This window comes from Entelurus aequoreus, linkage group LG05, assembly GCF_033978785.1.
Source record: "Entelurus aequoreus isolate RoL-2023_Sb linkage group LG05, RoL_Eaeq_v1.1, whole genome shotgun sequence".
Classification (NCBI taxonomy): Eukaryota; Metazoa; Chordata; class Actinopteri; order Syngnathiformes; family Syngnathidae; genus Entelurus; species Entelurus aequoreus.
The window spans coordinates 52174644-52202498 of record NC_084735.1 but is presented as its reverse complement, the minus strand read 5'-3'; the positions used below and the strand labels follow the sequence as shown (position 1 = coordinate 52202498).

The 27855-nt window shown below is 39.3% G+C and overlaps 1 protein-coding gene across 1 annotated transcript in view; it reads left to right on the top strand.

Moving 5' to 3' along the window:
• Nucleotides 1-27855, top strand: part of sptbn4a (spectrin, beta, non-erythrocytic 4a) — a 107024-nt gene that overhangs the window by 66659 nt on the left and 12510 nt on the right. The window contains exons 8-16 of the mRNA XM_062048345.1: nucleotides 8891-9136; nucleotides 9280-9414; nucleotides 17128-17369; nucleotides 19207-19345; nucleotides 19433-19517; nucleotides 23888-24099; nucleotides 24957-26308; nucleotides 27193-27253; nucleotides 27343-27611. Of these exons, the coding sequence (XP_061904329.1) occupies nucleotides 8891-9136; nucleotides 9280-9414; nucleotides 17128-17369; nucleotides 19207-19345; nucleotides 19433-19517; nucleotides 23888-24099; nucleotides 24957-26308; nucleotides 27193-27253; nucleotides 27343-27611 (2741 nt within the window). The remainder of the gene's footprint in view (nucleotides 1-8890; nucleotides 9137-9279; nucleotides 9415-17127; nucleotides 17370-19206; nucleotides 19346-19432; nucleotides 19518-23887; nucleotides 24100-24956; nucleotides 26309-27192; nucleotides 27254-27342; nucleotides 27612-27855) is intronic.

Below are 27855 nucleotides of genomic sequence, written 5' to 3'. Positions count from 1 at the left end.
CTTTAAACATGCTTGTATTATCTTTAAACACCTTTAACTTGTTAACAATATTAACTATATGTATTAAACATTCTTGTATTATCATTAAACACCTTTAATTTATTAAAAATATTAACTATATGTGTTAAACATGCTTGCATTATCTTTAAACACCTTTAATTTGTTAACAATATTAACTGTATGTGTTAAACATGCTTGTATTATCTTTAAACACCTTTATCTTGTTAACAATATTAAATATATGTGTTAAACATGCTTGCATTATCTTTAAACACCTTTAACTTGTTAAAAATATTAACTATATGGATTAAACATTCTTGTATTATCATTAAACACCTTTAATTTATTAACAATTTTAACTATATGTGTTAAACATGCTTGCATTATCTTTAAACACCTTTAACTTGTTCACAATATTAACTATATGTGTTAAACATGCTTGTATTATCTTTAAACGCCTTTAACTTGTTAACAATATTAACTATATGTGTTAAACATGCTTGTATTATCTTTAAACACCTTTAACTTGTTAACAATATTAACTATATGTATTAAACATTCTTGTATTATCATTAAACACCTTTAATTTATTAACAATATTAACTATATGTGTTAAACATGCTTGCATTATCATTAAACACCTTTAACTTGTTAACAAAAACATATATTTCATAAATAAGTAAATATAAATGATATATAGCTATGAATGAGGTAGATCCCCACGACTTGATCAATTGAAAAGTAGCTCGCCTGCAGAAAAAGTGTGGGCACCCCTGCGCTAGATGTTCCGAAATGTCTTCAATATGTTCTTTTATTGTTTTCATATCTATTCCATGTCAGTCAGTTGAGGTCTTGGATTTGCATTTATGTGCAATTTTGATTATTTCTTCTTTTGTCTCACTATTGAGCAACATTGAGTTGGGATTCCGGTCTATGGTTCCTTTCGAGTCCTCAGCTGACCCATCATGTACATCTGGAATCGTTTGATCCAGATTTGTTCCAATATTTACGACGTACGGTAGTTATTCAATTGTTCAATTATTTCATTCATTTTGTAATGTTTCCCGTTTTTGTTTGAGAAGTATTGACGGTAATCATATTGAGCACCATTTTTAATAATGCCATTTAGTATGCCCCATGTTGCTCTTGTGTTTTTTTTGCTCCTGTCTAATAAATGACTGTAATATGTCTCCAATCCAGCTCTCCAGCTGTCTCCAATCAGTCCACCTAACAATTCGGGGAGAATGACAGCAACCCCACTAAAACATGCACTCGAACAAGTTAAAAATCTACAAACACCACACTATAGTTAAAACTTCTTAAAACAATAAAACCACACAATTATATAAAACATAGAAAATCGCACATTATAAAACAAGACCAAGTAAAATATAAAAACACACTTAAAACATACCTTCTTGCTGAATTGAGTGTGACATAAATGCAAGGGGAAAATACTGCAAATTAAAAATGCCACAATCACATTAATGCTGCGGTATCAAAAACAAGTGAAAAATTCTGTGAATCCCAAGAACACATAAAAAGCCCTAAAATCAAGTGCATGAGTGAAATGCTGCCACTTCACAGAATAAAACATAAGTTCTTCAGAATACCAGGGTTGCAAGTTTTTGTGCTGCGACTTGAGTAACCGATTTAGTTCCAGCGAGTGACTCAGGAGAACTCCAGTCAGTAAAGGGAATCTAGTTTCCCATCACTACTGTAAAATATTACATCTTAAGTGTTAAAGATAGATATCCCTAAGACCTGGCGCAGATAACTTATGTTTTGTTCAGTGAATTTGCAGCATTTCTGTAATGTTTTTAGGGTATGCTAAGATAAAAAGTCAAAGTAAGTCATTCACGGACCGTACTGGGAAAAAAGAGCAGTTATGATATACACACATTTTTGATAGAGAGAAAACATAATCCCTTTTTCTACCATTTCTACATTTTAAACAGTTAAAATCATGCACAAATAAACAACAACACACAACCCAATAACATTATTGGGTTCATACCTGACCGATTTTTGCCAAAGTAGAAATTTGTACTCATATATAGAATATTTTCACAGTTAGAGCATAAAAAACCCTTCTAAAAATGTCAACACTATTAGAGCCCTTTAGATATGAAATAATCCCCTTTTAGCCACCATGACACTCGTTTTGCATAATCTAATAAACATAAAATAACACATTTACCGGTACTACATGGTAATACACAAAAGACATACATAAAATAAAGAGCCTGATTCACTGAAATGTTGTGTGTAGTAAAACACATGAAAACTTGATAGCACACGCAAAGTTTAACTATTAAACTTGTGCACAGGGGATTGCGTCTCTTATGGAGCGGAATTAGAAGCGGAATCAATTAGCCTGTCTGTCTTCATGACTGTGCAGAATATATGGTGATTATCTGAACAGGAATATACTCATTCAACACAGGCGCAATGTGATTTATCACGGCTGATCACTGTTCTGCGGGCACTATTTTGCCTCTTTATATAGCACGTCTGAAAAGTATGCGCAAACTGACACAGTTTATGCACACGGCTGTGAAAAAGGGAGCTTCGACAGGCATCCTTCGTCCTGATGTGTGTGTCAACATATTTGGAGTGTCATGAATAAAAAATACATATTAGCGGTATTGTCTATTCAGCAATATCATTCTATAACTTTATAGCGGCTGAATGACTTAATGGAGTGATTAAAACAAATTCAATTGATGCGTTTTGGTGTCTGCTGGCCTTTTTTTTTTAATGCTGTTTATTTTTTGGAGGGGGAGAAAATATATATTTATAATAATTTAATCAATCAATCAAAGTTACTTATATAGCCCTAAATCACAAGTGTCTCAAAGGGCTGCACAAGCCACAACGACATCCTCGGCTCAGATCCCACATCAGGCCAAGAAAAAAGTCAACCCGATGGGATGACAATGAGAAACCTTGGAGGGGACCGCAGATGCATGTAAGTTCATTTAGCCATTTTAATTTAGGCCAAAAATACATAAGTTTGACTTAAATATGTAAATTTTAGACTAATAATAGCCTATAGTGAAACGTGAAACAGATTATTTTTTGGGATGAATACATTTTGAAAACCTAGAGGGTAAAATTCATAAAATTCCAAGCGCGACATGGCGAGGGACTGGATATAAAAATACATATTAAAATCTGCGATGCACTGAGACCGTACGATAAGTAAAAGAGCGGAACATTGTTTTGTTTTTCAACAAGAAAGGAGCAATATGGAGAAAAACATAAAACATGAATGACAAACTTAGCATAACATGTGGAGTAAATTTATGGAAGGCTCTGAGCAATGAACTGAAACCATTTTTTATTAATATGAGGCAGTTAATATAAAAAACAGTACAAACATGCATGTTTACAAGAGATATGGAAGAAGATAAAACGCGGAGAACCACAGTTTCTGATTTCATTTGTCCTGCATGCTTTTAAAGTTATTGATTAGTCCTTACCCGGCATTTAATTATACATTATACAATGTTTGTCAGTTTTTACTACTCTATTTATTTATTCATGGATCATTTATCTTTCATCTCCTTATTCATTGGAATTCTATTCTATTCATTAATTGATCTATTATTAAAGACAGGAAGTGAACGCATTATCAGTGATTGCTGGGATATGGAAAAGCAATCGGATTAAAGAAGCTCTTCCTGCTCCTTTTCAGACATGTTGGCTGGCGCAAATTCTTTATTGTAATTTTTTTAAAACAAATAACATCACTTATACCTTTCAGACCTCCCATTCACAACTTTAATGATGTTAACCGTCTATGTCAGTGGTTCTCGAACCTTTTTCACCAAGTACCTTTTCAGAAAATCATTTGGCTCTCCAAGTACTACCATAATGACTGACATTAGAGTAGTGTATTAGGCCTAAGTATTCATTAAAAGCAAGGCAAAAGTTTTAAAAAACAAGCATATTTAATATTGTTGGCCACTGTAACTGTTTGAACAGTAACACTGTGTTTGAATAAAGCCAAATAAAACACTACTCAAATCAAGTGATTCTTTGGAGTACCACGAGATGGAGCCTGTACCACAGTTTGAGAATCATTGGTCAATGTTATCACCACTGTTTGATGGGATCAAGTGGTTGTGTTAACAGATGTACATTTCAGAACTGAATGTAGGTTTAATGCATTTATACACATTGTTTATACGCCAATATCCTATTGTACGTCACTTGCAGGGTCATGCAAAAATATAAATTCAAGATTTTCATGGATTTTTTTGTGATTGTTGCTGCCTAAATTACCTAAATTCGTTGCTGCTTTTTCAGAAAGTTGAGGCAAAACTAGCAATTTTTTAAGGCTTAAAATTGAATGAACTTATGATTTCATGATTTTTTCAATCAAGGTTTTAAGGGTTTTTGTAACAGTAACCTCAAAAAGCACAGGATTAAAAAAGATATTCGAAAACAAATACAGCATTTATATTTTACAAATTTTATACCACACAGATATAAAAGTAGACACTAGATAGCAATACAAGCACATACTCAGAGCTCATTATCAAATTATTCTACTGTTTTAATTGATCATAAGTGGTAATGATAATAATGATAATAATCATAATAATAAATACTTATCATTATTGGAAAAAACACCACCAAAGACTTCCTTATTGTCCGCTGTCTGCTCTGTTGCCGACAAGTTGCAGACACGTTTTACGCTTCAAAAGCATATTTATATCTTAAACATTCATTTATGTTCCATCACATTAAAGTCCTACTGAAATGATATTTTCTTATTTAAACGGGGATAGCAGATCCATTCTATGTGTCATACTTGATCATTTTGCGATATTGCCATATTTTTGCTGAAAGGATTTAGTAGAGAACATCGACGATAAAGTTCGCAACTTTTGGTCGCTGATAAAAAAAGCCTTGCCTGTACCGGAAGTAGCGTGACGTCACAGGTTGAAGAGCTCATCACATCTGCACATTGTTTTCAATCATGGACGCCAGCAGCGTGAGCCATTCGGACCGAGAAAGCGATGATTACCCCATTAATTTGAGCGAGGATGAAAGATTTGTGGATGAAGAATGTGAAAGTGAAGGATTAGAGGGCAGTGGAAGCGATTCAGATAGGGAAGATGCTGTGAGGGACGGGTGGGACCTGATATTCAGCTGGGAATGACTAAAACAGTAAATAAACACAAGACATATATATACTCTATTAGCCACAACACAACCAGGCTTATATTTAATATGCCACAAATTAATCGCGCATAACAAACACCTCCCCCCTCCCGTCCATATAACCCACCAATACAACTCAAACACCCGCACAACACACTCAATCCCACAGCCCAAAGTACCGTTCACTTCCGCAAAGTTCATACAGCACATATATTTCCCCAAAGTTACGTATGTGACATGCACATAGCGGCACGCATGGACGGGAAAGCGATCAAATGTTTGGAAAAAAGCTGCGTACTCACGGTAGCGCGTCTCCTATCCAACTCAAAGTCCTCCTGGTTGTGTTGCTGTAGCCAGCCGCTAATACACCGATCCCACCTACAGATTTCTTCTTTGCTGTCTTCATTGTTCATTAAACTAATTGCAAAAGATTCACCAACACAGATGTCCAGAACACTGTGGAATTTTGCGATGAAAACAGACCTGTTTGTATTGGGACACAATGGTGTCCCAATACAAACAGCTCAATCCGTGACGTCACTCGCAAACGTCATCATACCGAGACCTTTTCAGCCGGATATTTCCCGGGAAATTTAAAATTGCATTTTATAAGTTAACCGGGCCGTATTGGCATGTGTTGCAATGTTAAGATTTCATCATTGATGTATAAACTGTCAGACTGCGTAGTCGATAGTAGTGGGTTTCAGTAGGCCTTTAACCCCTGCATGTTAGGAGCATTTGTGAACTGTTGCGAGCACTAATTAGTGCTATAGCGCAAATTTTTGTCCGTAAATGAGAGTCAAGGATATTATCATCACACGTTAACATTTCTATCAAGTAAATTCCGCCTTTTTACTAGGTCAGCATTGCAAATGTAATTCTGTTCTTAACTGTCTTACCCTGAATAAATAAATAATAACATAAATACATGTAAACTAATATTTCCCGGGAAATTTAAAATTGCACTTTATAAGTTAACCGGGCCGTATATTACTCAGAAGGCTTAACGGCGTAGACAGGAACCGTAAGAAAGTCTGAGCAAAGCGGCAGGACAACAATTATGTCGTTTGAGCAATAAATAATTGATATGTTGTTATATTGTAGTTCCTGCTTTGTCTACACAAGAAACAAACATACGTTTAAATTACAGAGACAAATTTGATTGGACAAATTTACGATGAGTGGCCAAAATGTTGTGAGGCCGAGCATTATTCTCAGGGATTGGTTGGGTTTGTTGAATTGGTGCGACTGCCACTACTCAAATTCTGGGAGGAACCTATTCCAACAACTTTCACAAAATAAACTTACATTTTTTTTAGATTTTACTCTAAATCTAATAATTCACACATCGAACTACTCAAAATGTGTATTGGACCATCTCAGGCAACGTGATTTTTTTTTTTATACAAGGTTCCCAAGTAGAAAATTATTAATTTCAGTAAAATGATTGAAAGTAACAGACTAGACTAGACTAGACTAGACTAGACTTCCTTTTTATTGTCATTCAAATTTGAACTTTACAGCACAGATAAGAACGAAGTTTCGTTACATAAGCTCATGGTAGTGCAGGATAAAAAAAAGCAATAAGGTGCATATATAATTAAAGCTGCAAGCAGCATTGGTCGGGTCCGCCTTCTGGCAGGTGCTAGTCCTAGGTGTCCAATACTTTTGTCCAGTGGTAGTCCTGAGTGAGACCTACATAGAGGTTTTTGTTTCGTGTCTCTACGATATTGGTACTGGGAGTTAGAGGAAGTTGTGTCTGAGTTCACATTGTCATTATAGGCTATTGTGTGTATTGAGGTCAAAGAAGGTCTAATTGCATTTTCGTTGTCATTTTTGGCACCGTAGCAGCATCAGTGCTGCGGGTCTTTGAAGGCTCGTAAAATCAAAACGGTAGCACTAATCACCACTCTTTCGTCAACTTTTAATCAGAAGGGTTCAATCTCTCTCCTGTAGCAGTTTGAAGCCGAAACGACAAACGGGCTCAGAGGAGATAATGTTTGATGTTTGGTGACCGGTTGTAACAAAAATGTAGTATTGAAGGAGGAATAGCAAACTTCCTGTTGATTTTTGCTGAAGGATGTCAATCTATGAAATGTAGGTCTAGGCAAGACCTAAATAGAGGTATTTGTTTCATGTCTCTACGACGTTCCTACCGGAAGTTACAAGCAGTTTTGTCAGATTTTTCCTCTGAGGAGCAGTTTTTTGTCAGTTTTTTCCAAAAATTATGTAGAGCACAATTTTGAGTTTTGGGATTCGGTTTTTTTTTTAGATCGCAATTTCCACCAGTCCCGATGTGTGTGAGAAGTTTGGTGAGTTTTGAAGTATTTTAAGGGGGTCAAATTAGAGGTCAAAGACGTAAAAAGCAGTGTTTTTAGTACATTTTTGTATAAAATGGGAAATTGCCAACTTCCTGTTGGTTTTTGCCCGAAGATGTGAAATTATGAGTTGTAGGTCTAAAGCAGACCTACATATAGGTTTTTGTTTCATGTCTCTACGACCTTCCTAGTGGGAGTTACAGGCAGTTTGTTTTTAGGTTTTTCCTAGGGGGCGCTAGAGAGCAATTTGTATTTGTGGGGTTTGGTTGTTTTACTAAAGTGGGGGGGGCAGGTTTTTGTATGTGTGCAAAAAATTTGGTGAGTTTTGAAGCATGTTAAGGGGGGCAAAGTAGTGCGCAAAGCTGCGGAAAAATAATAAAGAATAATAATAAAACCTTACAATAACAATAGGTTCCTTTGTAACCAGTACAAAGGACTCCCTGAGGGAGTCCTTTGTACAGGGTACAGGGCGGACCCTAAATAAATATATATATATAAATAATATATAATTATATATATAAAATAAATAAATATATATGAATATATATAAATAAATAAATAGATTACTGTACGGATAAATACATTGCACTTTTACACATGCGTCCACGTTTATGGATGCATGTTATATTGTCTTTTTTATTCCAGCGAGTTAATCCATTTTGGGGGGAGTTGAGGGGATAATTTAATTATGATGCGTTCAAGAGTCTTACGGCCTGAGGGAAGAAGCTGTTACTGTTACAGAACAGTGGGGAATTTTAAACTTAAACAAATTCATACCTAAGGACGGCGTGGCGAAGTTGATAGAGTGGCTGTGCCAGCAATCGGAGTGTTGCTGGTTACTGGGGTTCAATTCCCACCTTCTACCTTCCTAGTCACGTCCGTTGTGTCCTTGGGCAAGACACTTCACCCTTTGCCTCTGACTTGTTGAATATTCTAAATTTTTTATATATTGTGATCGGGTAAAATGACTGAGGGAAAACCCAGGGAATTTTAACTAGATTGTTAGTTTTTTTAGGAAAATAAACTTAGTAGTTGTAGTTGAGATGAGGAGTAACACAAATATGTTAAAAAATACATTTATTATATTTCATGGCAACATTTTAAAAAGCGGGTAGAGAAAATGTTTTTTTTTTTTTTTCTCACAACATTACAGGTATTCAAAAACGCTCTTTTAAATTGTATTGTTAATTAAAATAGGGCCCAATAGGGTGATGCGCATCGCACATGCAGTGCTTGCTCCGCTGCTCGGGCCCTAAATATGGAATACACTTGAATTGTATTGTGCTTTTACACTGTACATTCTATATCATGGGGATGCAAATAGCACAGAACGGTCCCCAAGTTATGGAACCCAAGGTATTAAATAATATACTCTTCTTAAACATTTTTTTTTTCAGATTCTCCAGGAGAAATTCACCAAATTTGCCTCGCAAACAAACAACATTGGTCAGCGACGGATGGAGCAGATGAACAAAATGGTGAATGAAATGATCGACTGCGGTCATTCGGATGCAGCCACCATCGCCGAGTGGAAGGACGGACTGAACGAGTCCTGGGCAGACCTGCTGGAGCTGATGGAGACCCGCAGACAGATGCTGACAGCCTCCAAACAATTACACAAGTTCTTCACCGACTGCAAAGAGGTGCAATCTGTAGATAACTATCAATGTACTGTACATGGTACATAACTGTCTGAGATTCAGGCGTATCATATAAAATAGTTGATGGACTGGCTGTAACGTGATGCTTCTATTTTTAAAGCGATGACGAGTGTCTGGTTTTGCAGGTTTTGGCTCAGATCGCAGGGAAGGTAAAGCAGCTGCCAGAGGTGAGGGCGTGCCAAGCCAACATCTCCAATCCAGCCACCCTGCAGAGACTAATGCACTCTTTTGAGCATGCCCTTCAACTCTTAGTTACACAGGCAAGTCAGACGCAATCATGCAGCTCCCTATGTACTCTCAGAGGGCAGTACTCAATAAAACACACACCTGATTATGCTCGTTATTATTAAACTACCAACTGTCTTCTTCTGCTTAATGGAAACTAAAGATGGTGTTCCTGCTGTTTTTGATAAGAGGTCCCGGAAGGACAGTTGACAGGGAATTTGTAATGACAATTAAATAGAAAGAAAGTCGAACAAGTCAAAAACATGGCATGATCAATAATGCACATGATAAAGTCAGGTCAAAAGGTAAGTAAAGAGAATAGATACGTGCCACCGGCGAGGCTTGAGGTGGAAGTGTCGGGCATCATGCCAACGACAGTGCGGTGTGAGTCCTTGAGTAAAATGACAGCATTTGTATATCAGTCCCAAAAGGATTTCCCTGCCTTTTTTGTGATTGTTGCTGCCTAATATGCATGCTTTTTCAAAAAGTAGCAAAGTTTTAAGGATTTTTTTTTCTTGTTTTTTTTGTTGTTGTTACCTATGCCAGGAGGTTAGGCAATTGTTGTTAGTTAGCAAAATAACTCAAAAAAGTTATGAACAAATTTTAATGAAACTTTCGGCAAATGTTGTGAACGGACACAGTGAATAGTGAAGGATCGAATTGAGTTATACATCTATTAAAAGAGATAGAGTAATAATCTAAAAGGAGTGTACTAAGAAATATTAATATATTGTCAATTAACTCAAACTGAGTACTAACTTTAAAAGGAGTGCATTTAGAAATAACAATTAAACAATTTCTTCAAGAAGATTGGATTAATATGTATAATTCAAATTCAAATTCAATTCAAATCAGGTAAAAAAGAACTACAAAACAATATAATGCTTTTAAAATAGGAAAACAGTACCTAAACTGCTATATAAGTTAAAACAGACAAATCAATGCTTTTAAAATAAAGGGAGCCCATCTAGTAGAACTCAAATATGTTAGTTACAAAAACAGCCTTAATAATGCTAACCTAAAGGGGAACTGCATTTTTTTGGAATCTTTTCTATCGTTCACAATAAATGTGATAGACTTTTAAAAAAATAAAAAAACATTCTAACTCGTAAATAAAAGTCCGCTTACAGCGGAGCCAATGAAAGGTCCTCTATTCCCTCCTTATAAGCCAATAAATAACTATCCAAAAACCAACATCAATACTCCATTTAATTTTCGTGACTTGAATATTAACCAAGTATTAGTAATATTGTTGTTGTAAACGCTAACGCAGACCAACTATTTAAAGCAGCGTCGTGATCACGAGCTTGTGTGCCTATGTTTACATCATCGAGTGGTAACTTGCTTCCTCGTTTCCTTGCTCGTCAAACTTTATTCTAGATCATAAATCATGCCTCTCACCTGGATAGTAGAAGATTGATGATGTAATCCGAGAAGTTGGTACACTTTGACAGCCAATTTAGACCCGGGAATGACGAGGACGACACGAAAAGACGCTTGGTTCCACCCCCCTTTTCTTCGCGAGGATTATGAGTCATTCATCTAAACGGGAAAATAACAAGATTCTATCAATCGGCATCCTAATGACAGCAGACCTTGTACAGTAAGTGATGTTTTATTATGTTTGTTGTCTCTCATAAAGTCTACAGTGAGTAATAATCAGTGATGTTGTTAAAAAAAAATCAAACCTCGCGATGCGTTTTCAAAATTAATGCGCCGTATGCTTAAAATGATCAAAATACGTACATATTTTTAAGATTAAGATTAAAGTACCAATGATTGTCACAGTGGGCAGCAGCGGCGCCGCGCCCGGGAATCATTTTGGTGATTTAACCCCCAACTCCAACCCGTGTTGCTGAGTGCCAAGCAGGGAGGTTATGGGTCCCATTTTTATAGTCTTTGGTATGACTCGGCTGGGATTTGAACTCCAACCTACCGATCTCAGGGCGGACACTCTAATCAATCAATCAATCAATGTTTATTTATATAGCCTTAAATCACAAGTGTCTCAAAGGGCTGCACAAGCCACAATGACATCCTCGGTACAGAGCCCACATAAGGGCAAGGAAAACTCACTCCAGTGGGACGTAGCTGTGAATGACTATGAGAAACCTTGGAGAGGACCGCATATGTGGGTAACCACCCCCCACCCGCCCCCTCTAGGGGAGACCGAAAGCAATGGATGTCGAGTGGGTCTGACCTAGTATTGTGAAAATCCAGTCCATAGTGAATCTAACGTAATAGTGATAGTCCAGTCCATAGTGGGGCCAGCAGGACACCATCCCGAGCGGAGACAGGTCAGCAGCGCAGAGATGTCCCCAACCGATGTACAGGCGAGCGGTCCACCCCGGGTCCCGACTCTGGACAGCCAGCACTTCATCCATGGCCACCGGACCTGTGTGTCCCCCCCTCCACAAGGGAGAGGGGGGCAGAGGAGAAAAGAAAAGAAACGGCAGATCAACTAGTCTAAAAAGGGGGTCTATTTAAAGGCTAAAGTATACAAATGAGTTTTAAGATGGGACTTAAATGCTTCTACTGAGGTAGCATCTCTAACTGTTACCGGGAGGGCATTCCATAGTACTGGAGCCCGAATAGAAAACGCTGGGAATCTCTTATATGAACATCTCTAATAAGCCGGAGTTCTTTGAACGCAAAATTCTTGCCTGTACGTATGGTACAATACAATCCGCAAGATAGGCTAGAGCTAGACCGTGTAGTATTTTATACGTAAGTAGTAAAACCTTAAAGTCACATCTTAAGTGCACAGGAAGCCAGTGCAGGTGAGCCAGTATAGGCGTAATATGATCAAACTTTCTTGTTCTTGTCAAAAGTCTAGCAGCCGCATTTTGTACCAACTGTAATCTTTTAATGCTAGACATAGAGAGACCCGAAAATAATACGTTACAGTAATCGAGTCGAGACGTAACGAACGCATGAATAATGATCTCAGCATCGCTAGTGGACAAAATGGAACACATTTTTGCGATATTACGGAGATGAAAGAAGGCCGTTTTAGTAACACTCTTAATGTGTGACTCAAACGAGAGAGTTGGGTCGAAGATAATACCCAGATTCTTTACCGAGTCGCCTTGAGTAATTGTTTGGTTGTCAAATGTTAAGGTGGTATTATTAAATAGATGTCGGTGTTGAGCAGGACCGATAATCAGCATTTCCGTTTTCTTGGCGTTGAGTTGCAAAAAGTTAGCAGACATCCATTGTTTAATTTCATTAAGACACGCCTTCAACTGACTACAATCCGGCGTGTTGGTCAGCTTTAGGGGCATGTAGAGTTGGGTGTCATCAGCATAACAGTGAAAGCTAACACCGTATTTGCGTATGATGTCACCTAGCGACAGCATGTAAATACTAAAGAGTGCAGGGCCAAGAACCGAACCCTGGGGAACTCTACACGTTACCTTAACATAGTCCAATGTCACATTGTTATGGGAGACGCACTGCATCCTGTCAGTAAGATAAGAGTTAAACCAAGACAAGGCTAAGTCTGACATACCAATACGTGTTTTGATACGTTCTAATAGAATGTTATGATCGACGGTATCGAAAGCAGTGCTAAGATCAAGAAGTAGCAACATGGATGACGCATCAGAATCCATCGTTAGCAGTAGATCATTATTCATTTTTGCGAGGGCGGATTCAAATATGAAATGTTATTATAAATGTGCCTGTTACTACATGACATATATACTTACAGCGTGTATATAAATACTTAATGGAGGTGTTTGGATGTTTTTAAGGGCTTCATAGGCAGAATAGAGCGGCTCCCATAAGCAGCTTTGGAAGCGGACTTTTGATTGCATTTGTTTACGAAAATGCCAAAAAAAATAAAAAATACATTGTCACTACGTCTTTCATAATAATTGTGAACGATAGACAAAATTCCCCAAAAAGTGCAGTTCCCCTTTAAATCTCCAAAATAAGATAATACGGGATTTGTCATGGCAAACTATTTTGACCTGTGTTATTGGCATACACATTCTATGAAATAATGCTGTGAAGTACTATTTACTTAAATAATGAATTAAGAATTATAAACCACTTAAATCAAATTTCAAAATACACCCCCCGCGATCCCGAAAGGGACAAGCGGTAGAAAATGGATGGATGGATGACATTTAAGAGGGCTGTATTTCAGATATAGGAACTACAAACAAAATGGTGGATCCCTTAAACACTACAAATCAAAATGGGTACCGGTTAGGTAGAGAGGTCACTTTATTTGTACCCAAAGGCAGATTTGTTTTGTAGTGTAAAATACAGGACAATGGAATATGCCTTTATATTTAAAATAAACAAAGGTATTGACATGAAACAGATCACAACATGACAAACAAGACAAAGTACTCAACAGGCCACCTTGAACCAGGACCAGGAAAAGAAGAAAGAAAAAGTCACATGAACAATAAAAAGAAGCAAAGTAAAAGTTAATAAAAGACAGTAAAGATAAAAACTACCATGAGTTAATAAATAGATACAAATAAATACACTACCGTTCAAAAGTTTGGGGTCACATTGAAATGTCCTTATTTTTGAAGGAAAAGCAGTGTACTTTTCAATGAAGATAACTTTAAACTAGTCTTAACTTTAAAGAAATACACTCTATACATTGCTAATGTGGTAAATGACTATTCTAGCTGCAAATGTCTTGTTTTTGGTGTAATATCTACATAGGTGTATAGAGGCCCATTACCAGCAACTATCACTCCAGTGTTCTAATGGTACAATGTGTTTGCTCATTGGCTCAGAAGGCTAATTGATGATTAGAAAACCCTTGTGCAATCATGTTCACACATCTGAAAACAGTTTAGCTCGTTACAGAACCTACAAAACTGACCTTCCTTTGAGCAGATTGAGTTTCTGGAGCATCACATTTGTGGGGTCAATTAAACGCTCAAAATGGCCAGAAAAAGAGAACTTTCATCTGAAACTCGACAGTCTATTCTTGTTCTTAGAAATGAAGGCTATTCCACTAAATTGTTTGGGTGACCCCAAACTTTTGAACGGTAGTGTAAGTATGTGCGATAAAGCTATAATTTGTTTGAAAGAATAGCTCTGGCTGGAACAAAGCTGTTCTTATACCGAGATGTTCTGCATCTTAGACCCTAAGCCTCCGACCAGACGGGAGGAGCTGGAACTCACCATAAAGAGGGTGCGAGATTTCTGCTCTAATTGAGTTGGCAATCCGCTGTACCTGCCTGGTGTACAGAGACTCCAAACTCAGCAGAGGCTCACTAATAAGTCAACTTGACCACTTGATTATTTGGCTTAATCGGTTTCTGTTCATCAGAGGCAGCTCTCCAAACTATAACACCAGACAAAAAGATAAAACCGATTCAATAAAAATTCAAAATCATCATGGTTTTGTCAACATGAAGAAATTATAATTTCCATTGAATACGCTGCTCCTGACACCTTTTGCATACAGCATCACGGTTATCCTTAAAATTCAAAGTATTATCAATAATGGTCCAAAGATATTTATAGGATTGCAATAAGGTTTACAGTTTGTCCCTTAATATTGGTTCCCTCATAAGTAATTCCTGCCTGCCTTCTAAAATCAATAATCATATATTGTGTTTTAAGATTGTTCACTTGTAGATATGAAGCATCACAGCCCTTGACAAAATCATCAACAATAGGCCCATGTTTGTTCTAATTGCCCTGAAGTAGACTGACAATTCCTGTGTCATCTGCATACTTTAAAATAGTCAGATTTTTAAAAGTGATCTGACACATTTGTGTAGAGCGGGGGTGTCCAAAGTACGGCCAGGGGGCCATTTGCGGCCCGCAGCTAATTGTTTACCGGCCCGCCACACATTTTGCAAAAATTGCAAAATTGATAATATTGCAAACATTTAAAAAAACATTTAAAAAAAGTGTAATGAGGTGAAATCTAACAAGAAAAAGTTGCAGTGTTGACACAAAGCTGCCATGCAGGCTGTTTTTTTTCTTTTGTCTTTGTTTAGTTTTCTTTTTTTTTTGCCATTGCTAAAAAAAAAAAGAACACTAAAAATCTATGTTATAATGAATTATTACTTAAAAAATATCCCTTTAAAATGTTTTATGTGGAAAAAATATTGCATATATTGTGTGGTTGCCATATAAAAACATCAACATTTTATTTGACAAAAGAGCATAAAACAAACAAAATAATAGTTAAAACATAAAATCGACAGATATATCTGAAGTTGATCTCGTAAATTAAGTGTTAAAAGTAAAAAAAAATCGAATAAAAATGTATCACTTTATGAGTGGGGACCTTTTGGATCCCAAATATATTTAGTAGGATTTTATTTAACTTTTCACTGTGATTACTCAAAAATATTAAATTAAATTTCAGTTTTACTATAAAAAACAAAGTTGTCTTTGACAGAAAACCTTTTTTTTTTTTTTTTACTTTATATCAACCTCAAGTTGATATAGAGATTTACTGTAAGCGTTAAATAAAAAAATAATAATAATAATTTGACTTATTTTTAACAGTTTAATGACTGAGACCCTTTATAGTCCCCGGGAGCCCTAAAGGTTAAAAAAATAAATAAATCCATATATTTTGTTAAGGTTTGAAAATGAAAAATATCAAAATGGCCCCCGCATGCTTAAATGTTTCCGTGTACGGCCCTCAGTGGAAAAATTTTGGACACCCCTGGTGTAGAGAATGAGAAGCATTGGCGAGAGCACACATCCTTGGGGACAGCCAGTCGACTCTGACTCCTTGCGTTTTGTTTGTTAAAAAGTCCAAAATCCAGCCCACAAGCTTGTTACTTAAGTTAAAATGTTCTAAAAGACGATTAATTAAAATGTGGGGTTGAATCGTATTAAAAGCAGATGAAAAGTCATTAAAATAAAAGACGGGCACGACACCCATTTCCCTACAGGTGTTTTAAAAGCAAATGAAGCAGAGTGAGTGTGGCGTCCTACACTCCTCTTTTAAGCCTAGAAGCAAACTGCAGTGGATCAAGAGCATGTTCAATATTTTTTCTGATTGGTTCTGGTCGTACCAGCCTTTAAAGGGTTTGCATTGGCAGAGAGGTCAGGGCTATAAGTCTAAAATCATTTAAAATGTTAGGACGACTGAATTTAGGGACTGGGACAATTATAGCATCTTTCCAGACTTTGGGGACTTGCTGCGTTTCTTAAGAATGGTTAAAAATAGATGTAAAAACTGAGCACAGAATTTAAGTAGTCGACCAACAATATAATCTGATCCAAGACTCTTGTTTACTTTTGTTTAAACAAGAGTCTATCTCAACATCATTTTCATCCATGGGAAGGTGTTGGATGCAGTGAACTTTCCGACTGAGTTCTTGTAAGTGGCGTTCACCAACTTCCGGGCGTGAGAACTATAAATCATTGTGACATACAGTATTTCCGAACAACAAAACAAAACGGTGGTTCTTTTGATAAAAACTACAAACAAAAATGGCGGCCGGATGTTGACTTATACCAACTTCTGGGTTAGGCACGCCCACTAAGTGTGACGTCATCTCTTGTTGACCCCCTTTCTGGGAGGGTAGTATTCACCCTGCCCACTGACCTTTAGATGCCCCCCAGCCCCCGCTACTTACCTCTCAATCTCCCACTAGCCCCCTTACTGAGTGGTGTATTATACTACTTAGGTTTATATTGATAGTCAAACCTTGTAATAGCTGTAGCTCCAAATGAGTTGTTAATAATTTATACGCATTTAGCCATGATTGTGAACGCAATTCAATTCTGTGTCTGTGCAGGTACGACAGCTACAGGAGAATGCCGCGCAGCTGCGTACTATTTATGCTGGTGAGAAGGCCGAGGCAATTATGCTGAAAGAGCACGAAGTGATGGAAGCCTGGAAGGAACTGCTGAGCTCCTGTGAGGCCAGTCGTGTCCAGGTCACCTCAGTCACAGACAAAGTGCAGTTCTTCTCAGTGGTGCGTGAAAACCTCATGTGGATGGAAGGCATTATGGGCCAGATCAGATGGGACGAGCCCAGGTAAGACATCTGCCCTCCTGTAACAGGCTTGTGAACAGATTTGGATGGTCTTTGTAGATTCTCATTCATCCAGGTTGTGGTAATCTACAAAAAAATAGGCAACTGGACTTCCCTTTTTAAGTGTGTGTGTGATCACTGGATCGGTTCGCAGCTTAGTGTGAAGCGACTGGGATGAGAATCAGCACCTCCAAGTCCGAGTCCATGGTTCTCGCCCGGAAAAGGGTGGAGTGCCATCTCCGGGTTGGGGAGGAGATCTTGCCCCAAGTGGAGGAGTTCAAGTACCTCGGAGTCTTGTTCACGAGTGAGGGAAGAGTGGATCGTGAGATCGACAGGCGGATCGGTGCGGCGTCTTCAGTAATGCGGACGCTGTATCGATCTGTTGTGGTGAAGAAGGAGCTGAGCCGTAAGACAAAGCTCTCAATTTACCGGTCGATCTACGTTCCCATCCTCACCTATGGTCATGAGCTTTGGGTTATGACCGAAAGGACAAGATCACGGGTACAAGCGGCTGAAATGAGTTTCCTCCGCCGGGTGGCGGGGCTCTCCCTTAGAGATAGGGTGAGAAGCTCTGTCATCCGGGGGGAGCTCAAAGTAAAGCCGCTGCTCCTCCACATCGAGAAGAACCAGATGAGGTAGTTCGGGCATCTGGTCAGGTGCCACCCGAACGCCTCCCTAGGGAGGTGTTTAGGGCACGTTCGACCGGTAGGAGGCCACGGGGAAGACCCAGGACACGTTGGGAGGACTACGTCTCCCGGCTGGCCTGGGAACGCCTCTGGATCCCCCGGGAAGAGCTGGACGAAGTGGCTGGGGAGAGGGAAGTCTGGGGTTCCCTGCTTAGGCTGCTGCCCCCGCGACCCGACCTCGGATAAGCGGAAGAAGATGGATGGATGGTGTGTGTGTGTGTGTGTGTACATGTGTGTGTGTGTGTGTGTGTGTGTGTGTGTGTGTGTTACAATATTACAGTTGTTGCTGTTGTAGCCAGATGTGATGGTTAAACATAAACATAGTTATTACCAATACCAGGTCATTCACCTTCCTGGTGAAAAAACAAGTGCTTAGTGACCACTCTTCCCTGTGGAATGAGGCAACTTTTGGGGTAGAGATTTGGATTATTGCACAGGGTGAAGTTCAACTGCTTTGTCACCTTCACTTGAGTGAAGTGACATGTACAAATACATCTTCTATTCAATTTTCAATTTTAGCCAATCCAGGTGTGTCCACAGTGCGGCCTGGTAAACTCTTTTTTTTAGGCCGTGGCACATTCTAAAAATACAATTAAACAAGAAAATAAAAAAAATGTGTAAAAATGGAAACCTCAAGTCTAAAGCTTTACTACCACAGTTCTTTAAGATACTCAAAAAAAATAGTTTCTGAACAGCTGAACAGCTTGTATTGGAAAGTGTACGCGTCATTCAACTTACTCAACCACGTGCTTAACTGAAAAATACAATTTCCGCCCCACTTCAACTTAATTCAAGACAGCATAAGTCTGTCAATGATAAATAGGTTAGTGTTTTCATACCTACAATTTTTCTCTGTTTAAGTCAGTTTATTATTTGTTTAATACGTTTCTAACAATAATAAAATGATGTATGATTTGTGCTGGTATCGTATTGGAGCAATATCGGTGTCGGCCGATATTCCATCAGCATTGTATCGGAAGTGAAAATGTTGTAACGGGACACTCCTATCCAATATGCAATATTTCTCAGACTATAAAATCTGGTAGAAAGTCATTAAATTCCAGGGGCCCTGATATGTTTGTCCATACATTGCAGATTTAGTTTGTGTTTGTAATGATTTGTGTAAAGTGAAACTCACTGTGTATCTTTTTCAGAGATCTGACTGCTCTGGAGGTCATGAATAAGCAACACCACGAGCTGAAAGTCAAAATAGATGGCCGCAGCAAGACCATTCAGCAGTGTGCAGATCTCGGCAAGATCCTAATAGCTGCTGGGAACCCTGCAACAGAGGAGGTCTGGCGAAAGAGCGACACCATTTTTAAAAACATGAATCAATCTAAAATCATCTAATTGTTTTTTTGGGGTGGGTCATGGCTGCAGATTAGAGATAAATTGGACAGTCTTTTGGCCAAACAAAAGGATCTGGTTGAAAAATGGGACAAACACCAGGAGAAGTTACAACGCAGTGAGTAGTTTAATAGAACACACTAACTGAGTCTCAATTCAGGGGCTGCTTCCTTCCAAGGACCCAGCCCTTATGGGTCCTGGCGAGAGTCCTCCAGTAGCGGCTGGAGCGATACGAATTGGGACAGTCTAGTCTACGGGACACTTCCTGCTTACGTCTGTTGTCCCCGCCCTTACATTTACGTCACATATCTGCTGCTCACTTGCGCGAGGTTAAATAATGACAAGCCTAAGATAAGAATGTCGAATAATTTTTTGTGTTCTCTTGGTCATTTACCTTCTTTTAGACGAAGCGGCTATGATCTACCGCAGGGCTCGGGAACCTTTTTGGCTGAGAGAGCCATGAAAGCCAAATATTTGAAAATGTTTTTCCGTGAGAGCCATATAATATTTTCTTAACACTGAATACAAGTAAATGTGTGCATTTTTAAGTAAGACCAACATTTTTAGAGCATAATAAGTCTCTTATTCTTTTTAATAACATTATTATTCTGAAGCTAACCAATAACAAATAAAATACTTCTGACCATTAACGTGACTTCTTGAACAGGTGCGGTAGAAAACGGATGAATGGATTAAAATGCATGAGAATGTTTTATATTTTGAAAGTTAGTTCTAACACTGTGATTACCAAATTACCAATTATTCATTACTTATGGTGTTAAGCAATGTCAGCTAAGATTTATCTGAGAGCCAGATGCAGTCATCAAAAGAGCCACACCTGGCTCTAGAGCCATAGGTTCCCTACCCCTGATCTACCGTCACCGTAGCCGTTGAGCTCTTACTTTAATAATATGTGATTCACAACTGGTGTACTTTTCTAATCGTGTCAAATTGCTTGCATTATAGCCAGTAACAGTAAATATTGGGATAGCATAATATTATTATTATCATATACATATTTGCAACAAAGGCAGAGGAAATGAATCACAACAACTGCAGTTTCAGCACATGAGTTTATTCATTTGTATAGGTTATAAAAGTAATTTGTTTTTAAATGATCATCCAAACTGGTATATATGTGTTTTGTGTCATTTCTTTTTACTCTGTTGTTGTTCAAGTCCTCTTTGATTATTCTACACAGCAACTAAAACAAACAAAAACAGAAAAGCTTAACACAAGATCTTAATTGTGAGGAGTCTCTGGGCTCCTCGGGGCGAGGCGTCCCGTCTTTCTGCCTGCATGGGGTGTGGTCTCTCATCGGCTTGGGGGCTGGCTGTCCCCTGCTTCTCCCGTGCCTTGTCCTCTGCTGGGCACGTCTGTCTATGGCCTGCCGCTGGCCCTGAGGTTCCTGTCGCTGGCCGGCCTGGCTGTGTGGGGCTGGTGGTCCCTTGTTCCTTGGGCACTGCACCTGCTGTTTTGGGTTGGGCTCTCTGGGTGCCTGGGGCCATACTTTGGTTCCCGCACACACTAGGAGACAAATATATTGTACATACATACTCACATACACCTAATTATTCATACATATATACACACATACATATATTCCTTCATTAATACATACATACACGCACACATTTGTACTTACCCGCATACTTAGGTACAAGGGTTGTCCCGATACCAATATTTTGGTACCAGTACTTTTTGATACTTTTCGATTCTTTTCTAAATAAAGGGGACCACAAAAAAGGCATTATTGGCTTTATTTTAACACAAAATCTTACGGTCCATTAAACATATGTTTCTTATTTCAATTGAAGAAAAATGTTGTCCCTAAATAAAATAGTAAACATACGAGACAGCTTGTCTTTTAGTAGTAAGTAAGCAAATAAAGGCTCCCAATTTGGCTGCAGTAACATATTGTGTCATTTCTTATTCATATATTTTGTCAGGATTATGAGGGACAAGCTGTACAAAATGCATTATTATCTACTTGTTCATTTACTGTTGATATCGGCTTATTTTCTGATCTTATGTTCGGTTCTGTCTACACTTCTTTTAAAATGTAATTAACATGGTTGACATTATTTTGGATGATACCACAAATTTGGGTATCCATCCGATACCAAGTAGTTACAGGATCATACATTGTTCATATGTAAAGTTCTTCTGTGTCCAGGGACGTATTTCTTGAGTTCATAAACATGAAATCAATGTAAAAAAAAAAAGGAAAAAAGATTTTGTGATGATAAAAAATATTAATGCAATTTAGATACGCTCTTGTCCTTGGTATCATTACAGTGGATGTCAGGTGTAGATCCATACATGGCATTTGTTTACATTGAGGAGTTCTAGCTTGTTAGCAGTGATGCCGGTAAGCTATTGTATCCTACAGTGTGTAGTGAAGCATGTTTAGCTATTCCTTGTCCTGCAGGGATGATACTTGTAAGAAACATACTTTATTTGTCGCCATGGAGGCGAGGATTAGTGATTTAAAAGAAGCTAAAGCACTGCCGATTGCGGATGGACGCTAGCCATGTTTTAAAGCACCTCTTGCCGGCGTTAAGCTATAACACAGCGTTTCAGTGTTATAGCTTAACCTTTGTCGTTATTTTTTTAAGATAAAATGCGGCCATTCTCTTTTTCTGTCTACACACGGTATCTACTTGTAAGTATTCCATGATTGTGTGCTGCGGAACATGCTCCTCTGCTTTTAAAACCAGCAATGTCACGACGTGACAATGGCGCGCCGTTATGCCCGTTAATAAAAAAATAAAAGATAGGGGGAACCGGTACTTTTTAGAGGCGGTATAGTACCGTTTATGGTTCATTAATATCGCTGTACTTTACTAGTACTAGTATACCGTACAACCCTAATAGGTACATTACGCTCCCACATACATACACAAATACAGTACATACAGTACATACACAAATACAGTACATACAGCCACACGCACAGTACATACATCCACACGCACATTCACTGTACAAACATACATACACACATACTGTACATATACAAGCACATATGCATACATACACTCATGCATATAATCACGTTTCATCAAACATATTAAAGTTGTTCCCCGAGAGGAAACCAGGTAACACATGGCACACTGACAAAGCTTAACCTATTGTTACTATAACAATCTACAAGGTTTCTTCCCCTCCATTTATCTGCTTTCTTTTGTAATTAAAGTTATCATTACATATATGTATTGCTGCTAATAGAGGTAATTATTGTTATTATACATTATCAATAGTGCTATTTTTGTTGGTATTTTTATTGCTCCATTTGTATTGCAATAATGTTCATTGTCATTTCTGTGTTATTAATATTTACTTCACTAACTGCTTCTTTGCTATAACTTTTCGTATCATATTTGTACATATCGTATTTGCTGATGCTGTTCTGTTGTTGTTGTTGTTGTTGTTGTTGTTGTTGTTGTTGTTGTCTCTCTGTCTTATTCCCCTCTTGTCCCCGAAATGTTCCCCTGTGTCTTTTTTTCTCTTTCTATCCCCTCCTGTTCCGGTCCGGCTGTGCCAAACATTAATAGGAATCCATTTAATAAAATCAAATACAATTAAGGAAACAAGAGAAGTATCCCACACTTATCTTTTGTAAAGTAAATCTGTACAGCAAATATGGGCATCTACATGAACAATTTGATTTGCCTGAGTAGCTGGGCAGGACAAAAAAAAACAACAAAAAAAAAACACAAGATCACAATAATCATGAATAGAAGTAAACTTTTTCAAGTAACATGCAAATGTACACAAAAAACAGCAATAACTAATATTGGTACATTGATGCACACATTTACAATACTTCATTATTTCAGCCACAAATTTATACAACATAATTAAGTCAACGGTCTGAAAATGTAAATTAAAAAGATGTAAGGCTTTACTTCCGAACGTTGAATAAAAGCTCTGGGCACCAAGCTGTCTGCAATGGCTGGATATCTGGATCTCCCTTGGGGTAAAGAGAGGGGCAGAGCATGGAGGTCGCTCAGCCGAGGTCTCGTATTTTAACACAAATGCATATCACTACTAACACCCCAGCTTTCAGTAATTTTAAATAAATAAAGCTATACTTACATTTTAAAGTTGCTCTGCATAGCATCGCCATGTTCAACATATTTTTTTAGAGTTGAGCGCACAAAGGATTTCGGGATGTGAAAGGACACAAAGTGTACACTGATGCAACCTTTCTGCTAATGCGAGGAAAGGACACATTTGTCGGTCGGATTCGAAGGACACTTGGAACTTTTTTGAACTGGCACAGCCGTCGTGCACCGCGATGACGTCAGAACCCCACAAATGCGCACTGCAAAGGATGCAGCCGCCGAATTGAGACACAGCTACTGTTAAAAAAGTAACCTTTTTGTTTTCATAGTCTGTGTGACAAACGTCTACAATGAAGTTGTAGAGCCGTGCTTGGATGCATCATGTGTAAACCATCTATTGGTCTCTTGTATTCTTAAGGACATGAGAGGTTCCAGTTTGCCCAGGAGACCGTGAAGGCAGAAGCCTGGCTGAAAGGCAAGGAGCCTCTGATCACCTCCAAGCAGCCAGAGGGAGGAGAAGCCCAGGCCCAAACTGATGAGGTTGAGCAGCTCATCCTTCGCCATGAAGCCTTCCGCAAGGCTGCTGTAACCTGGAAAGAACGCTTCAGCTCTCTCCGCCAGCTTTCCGCAGTAAGCTTGACTGTAGCTAAATGTTTAATGAGTTTGCTGGAGTGGCATTTTCATGCTGCCGTGGAAAAAAAAGTGATCTTAGGATGTTGGTGTTGCTCAGCAGGCATGGGCCTATACCTTAGCTCTTTGCATCATTAGAGGCTTGAAAGCTGTCTCATGATTCATGATTGTTTTATCCATTGCACCCTGTTTGTTGTTCATGTTCATCTGTCAACAAAACTGATTGCATTGAGAAAATATACCCAATACAATGGTGCCTTAACTTACCAGTTCAATTGGTTCAAGGAACAAGCTCGTATCTCAAAAAACTTGTATCTTAAGTCAGTCCCGCCGATTGAAATGAATTGAACTCAATTTAATCCGTGCTTGAGAACAGACTTTCTGTGATGTCTCTTTCAATTTGCGAACACCAACAGTAGCTTCTCCATACTCTCGTTAAGGGATGCCCGCCTTTTGGAGGTGGCTGTGTTTCAGTAGATGCTCCGTCGCAGGTTGGCTGCACAGTGCTTGTGTTAGTTTCTTCAGTTCGATGTTTGCTTTTAAGACCGGATGTTATGGGTCGGATCTTGCGGGGTTCGTCCCGGCATTCGCTGTGCTAGCTAGTGGTGGGGTGGATCATAACTGTATTTTTATTTTATTTGAACTAAATGGCAGGGGCAGGCAACATACTCAAAACTCAAATTATGCTCACAACTTAAACCATGACAACAAGTTGAGAGACAGCTCGTATTTCAAATATGTCGTAAGTTGAGCTACCACTGTAATTGCATTGCATCAAGCATATCTTGCTTGCTTTTGGGCTGTGTTCTCCTGAATGTTTTTTTTTGCTTTTGATTGTTTTGAATTTATTTTTCCAGGCTGAGAAGAAAAAAGAGGAAGAGAAAAAGACCCCACTCTCCAGTCGAAGGATGTTCCCAATATCATGTCTGACTCCATCCAGTCCTTCATCCACTTCAATGTTCATGAGGCAGACGGTACAGGCCCAAATAGAGTCCACACCCTTACAGACCAGTGTGGAACTGGGTGCCACCAATGTAACCCAGAGAGTGTCCTCAACGCTTTCCAGCTATAACCCGATCATAAATGGATCAGGCCATCACAGCCTGGAGCCACAGTGTAGTGGAAAGTTAGCAAGCTCCTCATATTTTGGGATGAACCACCAGGCCATTGGGGGTGGAAGTGACTCTGCTTTTTCAGCGTTGCCGTGCCATGGTGGAGGCTCGGACACATCAAATTACCTTGGGATAAACAATCAAATAACTGACAGTGCTGAGAGCTCTGGGTACTTTGGACTGTCTGCTGGCTGTGTGGGTGGTTCTGGCTACTCAATGCAAAGCCATCCAGGCAGTAGCAGGTTAGGAAGTTCAGGTAACCTGACTCAGGAGCAAGGTGGTGGAGGGATGGGAAATCCTGTGTTTCTTCCTCAGCAGAATGTGGGAAGTTCTGCCTATTTGATGCAACAAAACGTGGGAGGTTCAGCTTACTTGACACATCCACAAAATATGGGAAGTTCGGGGTACTTAACACAACCACAAAACATAGGGAGTTCTGGGTACGTGGGACAGCAGCCCAATTTGGGGAGTTCAGGATATCTTGCCTCGCAGCCTAATTTAGGGAGTTCTGGATTCTTAGCGCAGAATTATCAAAGCACTGGAGGAATGGGTAGCTCAGGCTATCTTGCACAAAACCATTATAGCAGTGGAAGTCTAGGCAGTTCTGGTTTCCTAGCACCAAGTGGTGGCATCATGGACCCAAAAATGGCCTATGCATGGCAACACTTGAAAGCTGACTTCATGCAACCCAGGATTAATCACATCCACAAGGCTGTAAATCCACTCTTAGAAGCCAGTCGAGTACAGCGGGAGCAGTATGGCGATATCCCGAAGGAAGACATGATGGGGCCGGAGTCGGGACTGGAGCTCCTCCACGGCCGTCTCCAGAGGGATCCCCGTGGCAGCCGCTCAGACCCTCAGATGGACCATCTGCGACGAGAGAGGGAGTACAAATTGGGTAGACAGACCTCCAGTGAACAGGAGATCCAAGCCAGGCTAAATGAGCTACCGCTGATTGTGCGTCAGGAGCGGTACCGCAGACGCCTGGAGAGACAGTCATCCAGTGAGCAGGAGGGGAATGGCAAGCAGAGACTTCAACGACAGGACTCGAGTGACCTGGAGGGCTCTGTTAAAGAGGGCTCAGACAAACGATCAGGGTAGGTGAACATGTCTAACATAGTACAAAATGCTTTAACTGTATCGATGAATGCCAGACCAGTAAGTAGGCTTTGTTACTTAATGAAGAAACAATTTGCTGTGAATTGTGTTTCTTTTTGCCCCTGTTTTTTAAACATAATAACAACACCACCAATAATAACGGATCAGATTTATATGGCGCTTTGTCTAGACACTCAAAGCACTTCACAGAGAACTGAGAACCCATCATTAATTCAATCAGTAATGGTGGTAAGCAAAATTTGTAGCCGAGGGTAGACTGACAGAAGCGTGGCAGCCAATTTGCACCTACGGCCCCTCCGACTACAACGAAACATTCATACATATTCATTCACCAATGTGAGTGGCATTGGTAGAAAGGGGGTTGAAGTGTCTTGCCCAATGGCGGAAGCTGGAATTGAACCTGGAACTTTCAAGTTGCTGGCACAGCCGCTCTACTATCTGAGCAACGCCGTCCCGATGCATGATGCATGGTAATCATAGCAATCCCTCAATGGGGTATGGACAGTTTGTTGCCCAATCCCACTTATGTCCCCCAAAAACTTGGCCATGATTTTCCACCGAGCCTGCTCAAGTTTGTTGGTCCTCTACATGTCTTTACTCCATTTGATATATTTGGTGACGGAGTCAAGGAAAAACTCCCTCTCGAGGAGAAGCTTTGAACAATACCTAAGTTTTGTTGTCTGTCTCAGCCGGTTGGAGAGTATAGGAACAGAGAGTTGAGAATCAGTAGTAGTGGATAGTAGTGTTTACTTTTGTTTAGTCATTGTCTACTATTTATTTTGTTTTGATCAAACAATTGTATATAATGAAGGAAAATAAAGAACGAGTTCATATAGGTGACTCATGCCCTCTGTCACTGCAGGGATAAGAGATCTACTATGGCGGAGATCGTGGAACAAGTGCAGGAGAGAGAAGCAGCAAATGTATGTTGTCTCCCACAGTGACCTGGAGTGAATGATTTGCAACTTTCGTCATGCCTTTGTGTCCCATTTTCTAAAACTCTAAACGTCAGGCCAGAGGAGAGCCCTATCGGCCTCCAAGCAGCCTCTCTGCACCGGTGACTCGTTTTGATGGACGCCCTCGTGCCCGAGACCGACCCAAACCACGCAGGAGGCCCCGTCCAAAGGAGCCCGAAGAAAATCGTCGCTCTCGCTCAGCTCCTGCTACTGGTGCCCCAACGACACCTCAGCCACCTTCACACACTGCACACAACGAAGGCTTCCTGTACCGCAAAAAGGCTACAACCTCTGATCTTGAAGGCCAACAGAGGAGCCCCACCAGGTACAGCAGTCCCCAATACACACATTTCTTATACACGTTGGCGTGCTGAGTCAGGAACTTTCAGGCTTAGTTTACATTCTCAATAAGAGCAAACGTTTTAGGAATTAGAACAGGGGTGGCTAAACTTTTTGACGAGCAGTTCTGAATATTTGGGGGGTACCAGGGCCTGAAGCAGTTGGATTGAGTATTTGTACCAATATATACAGTATACAGTTGATTTGTGCATATTCACTAACATCAACTT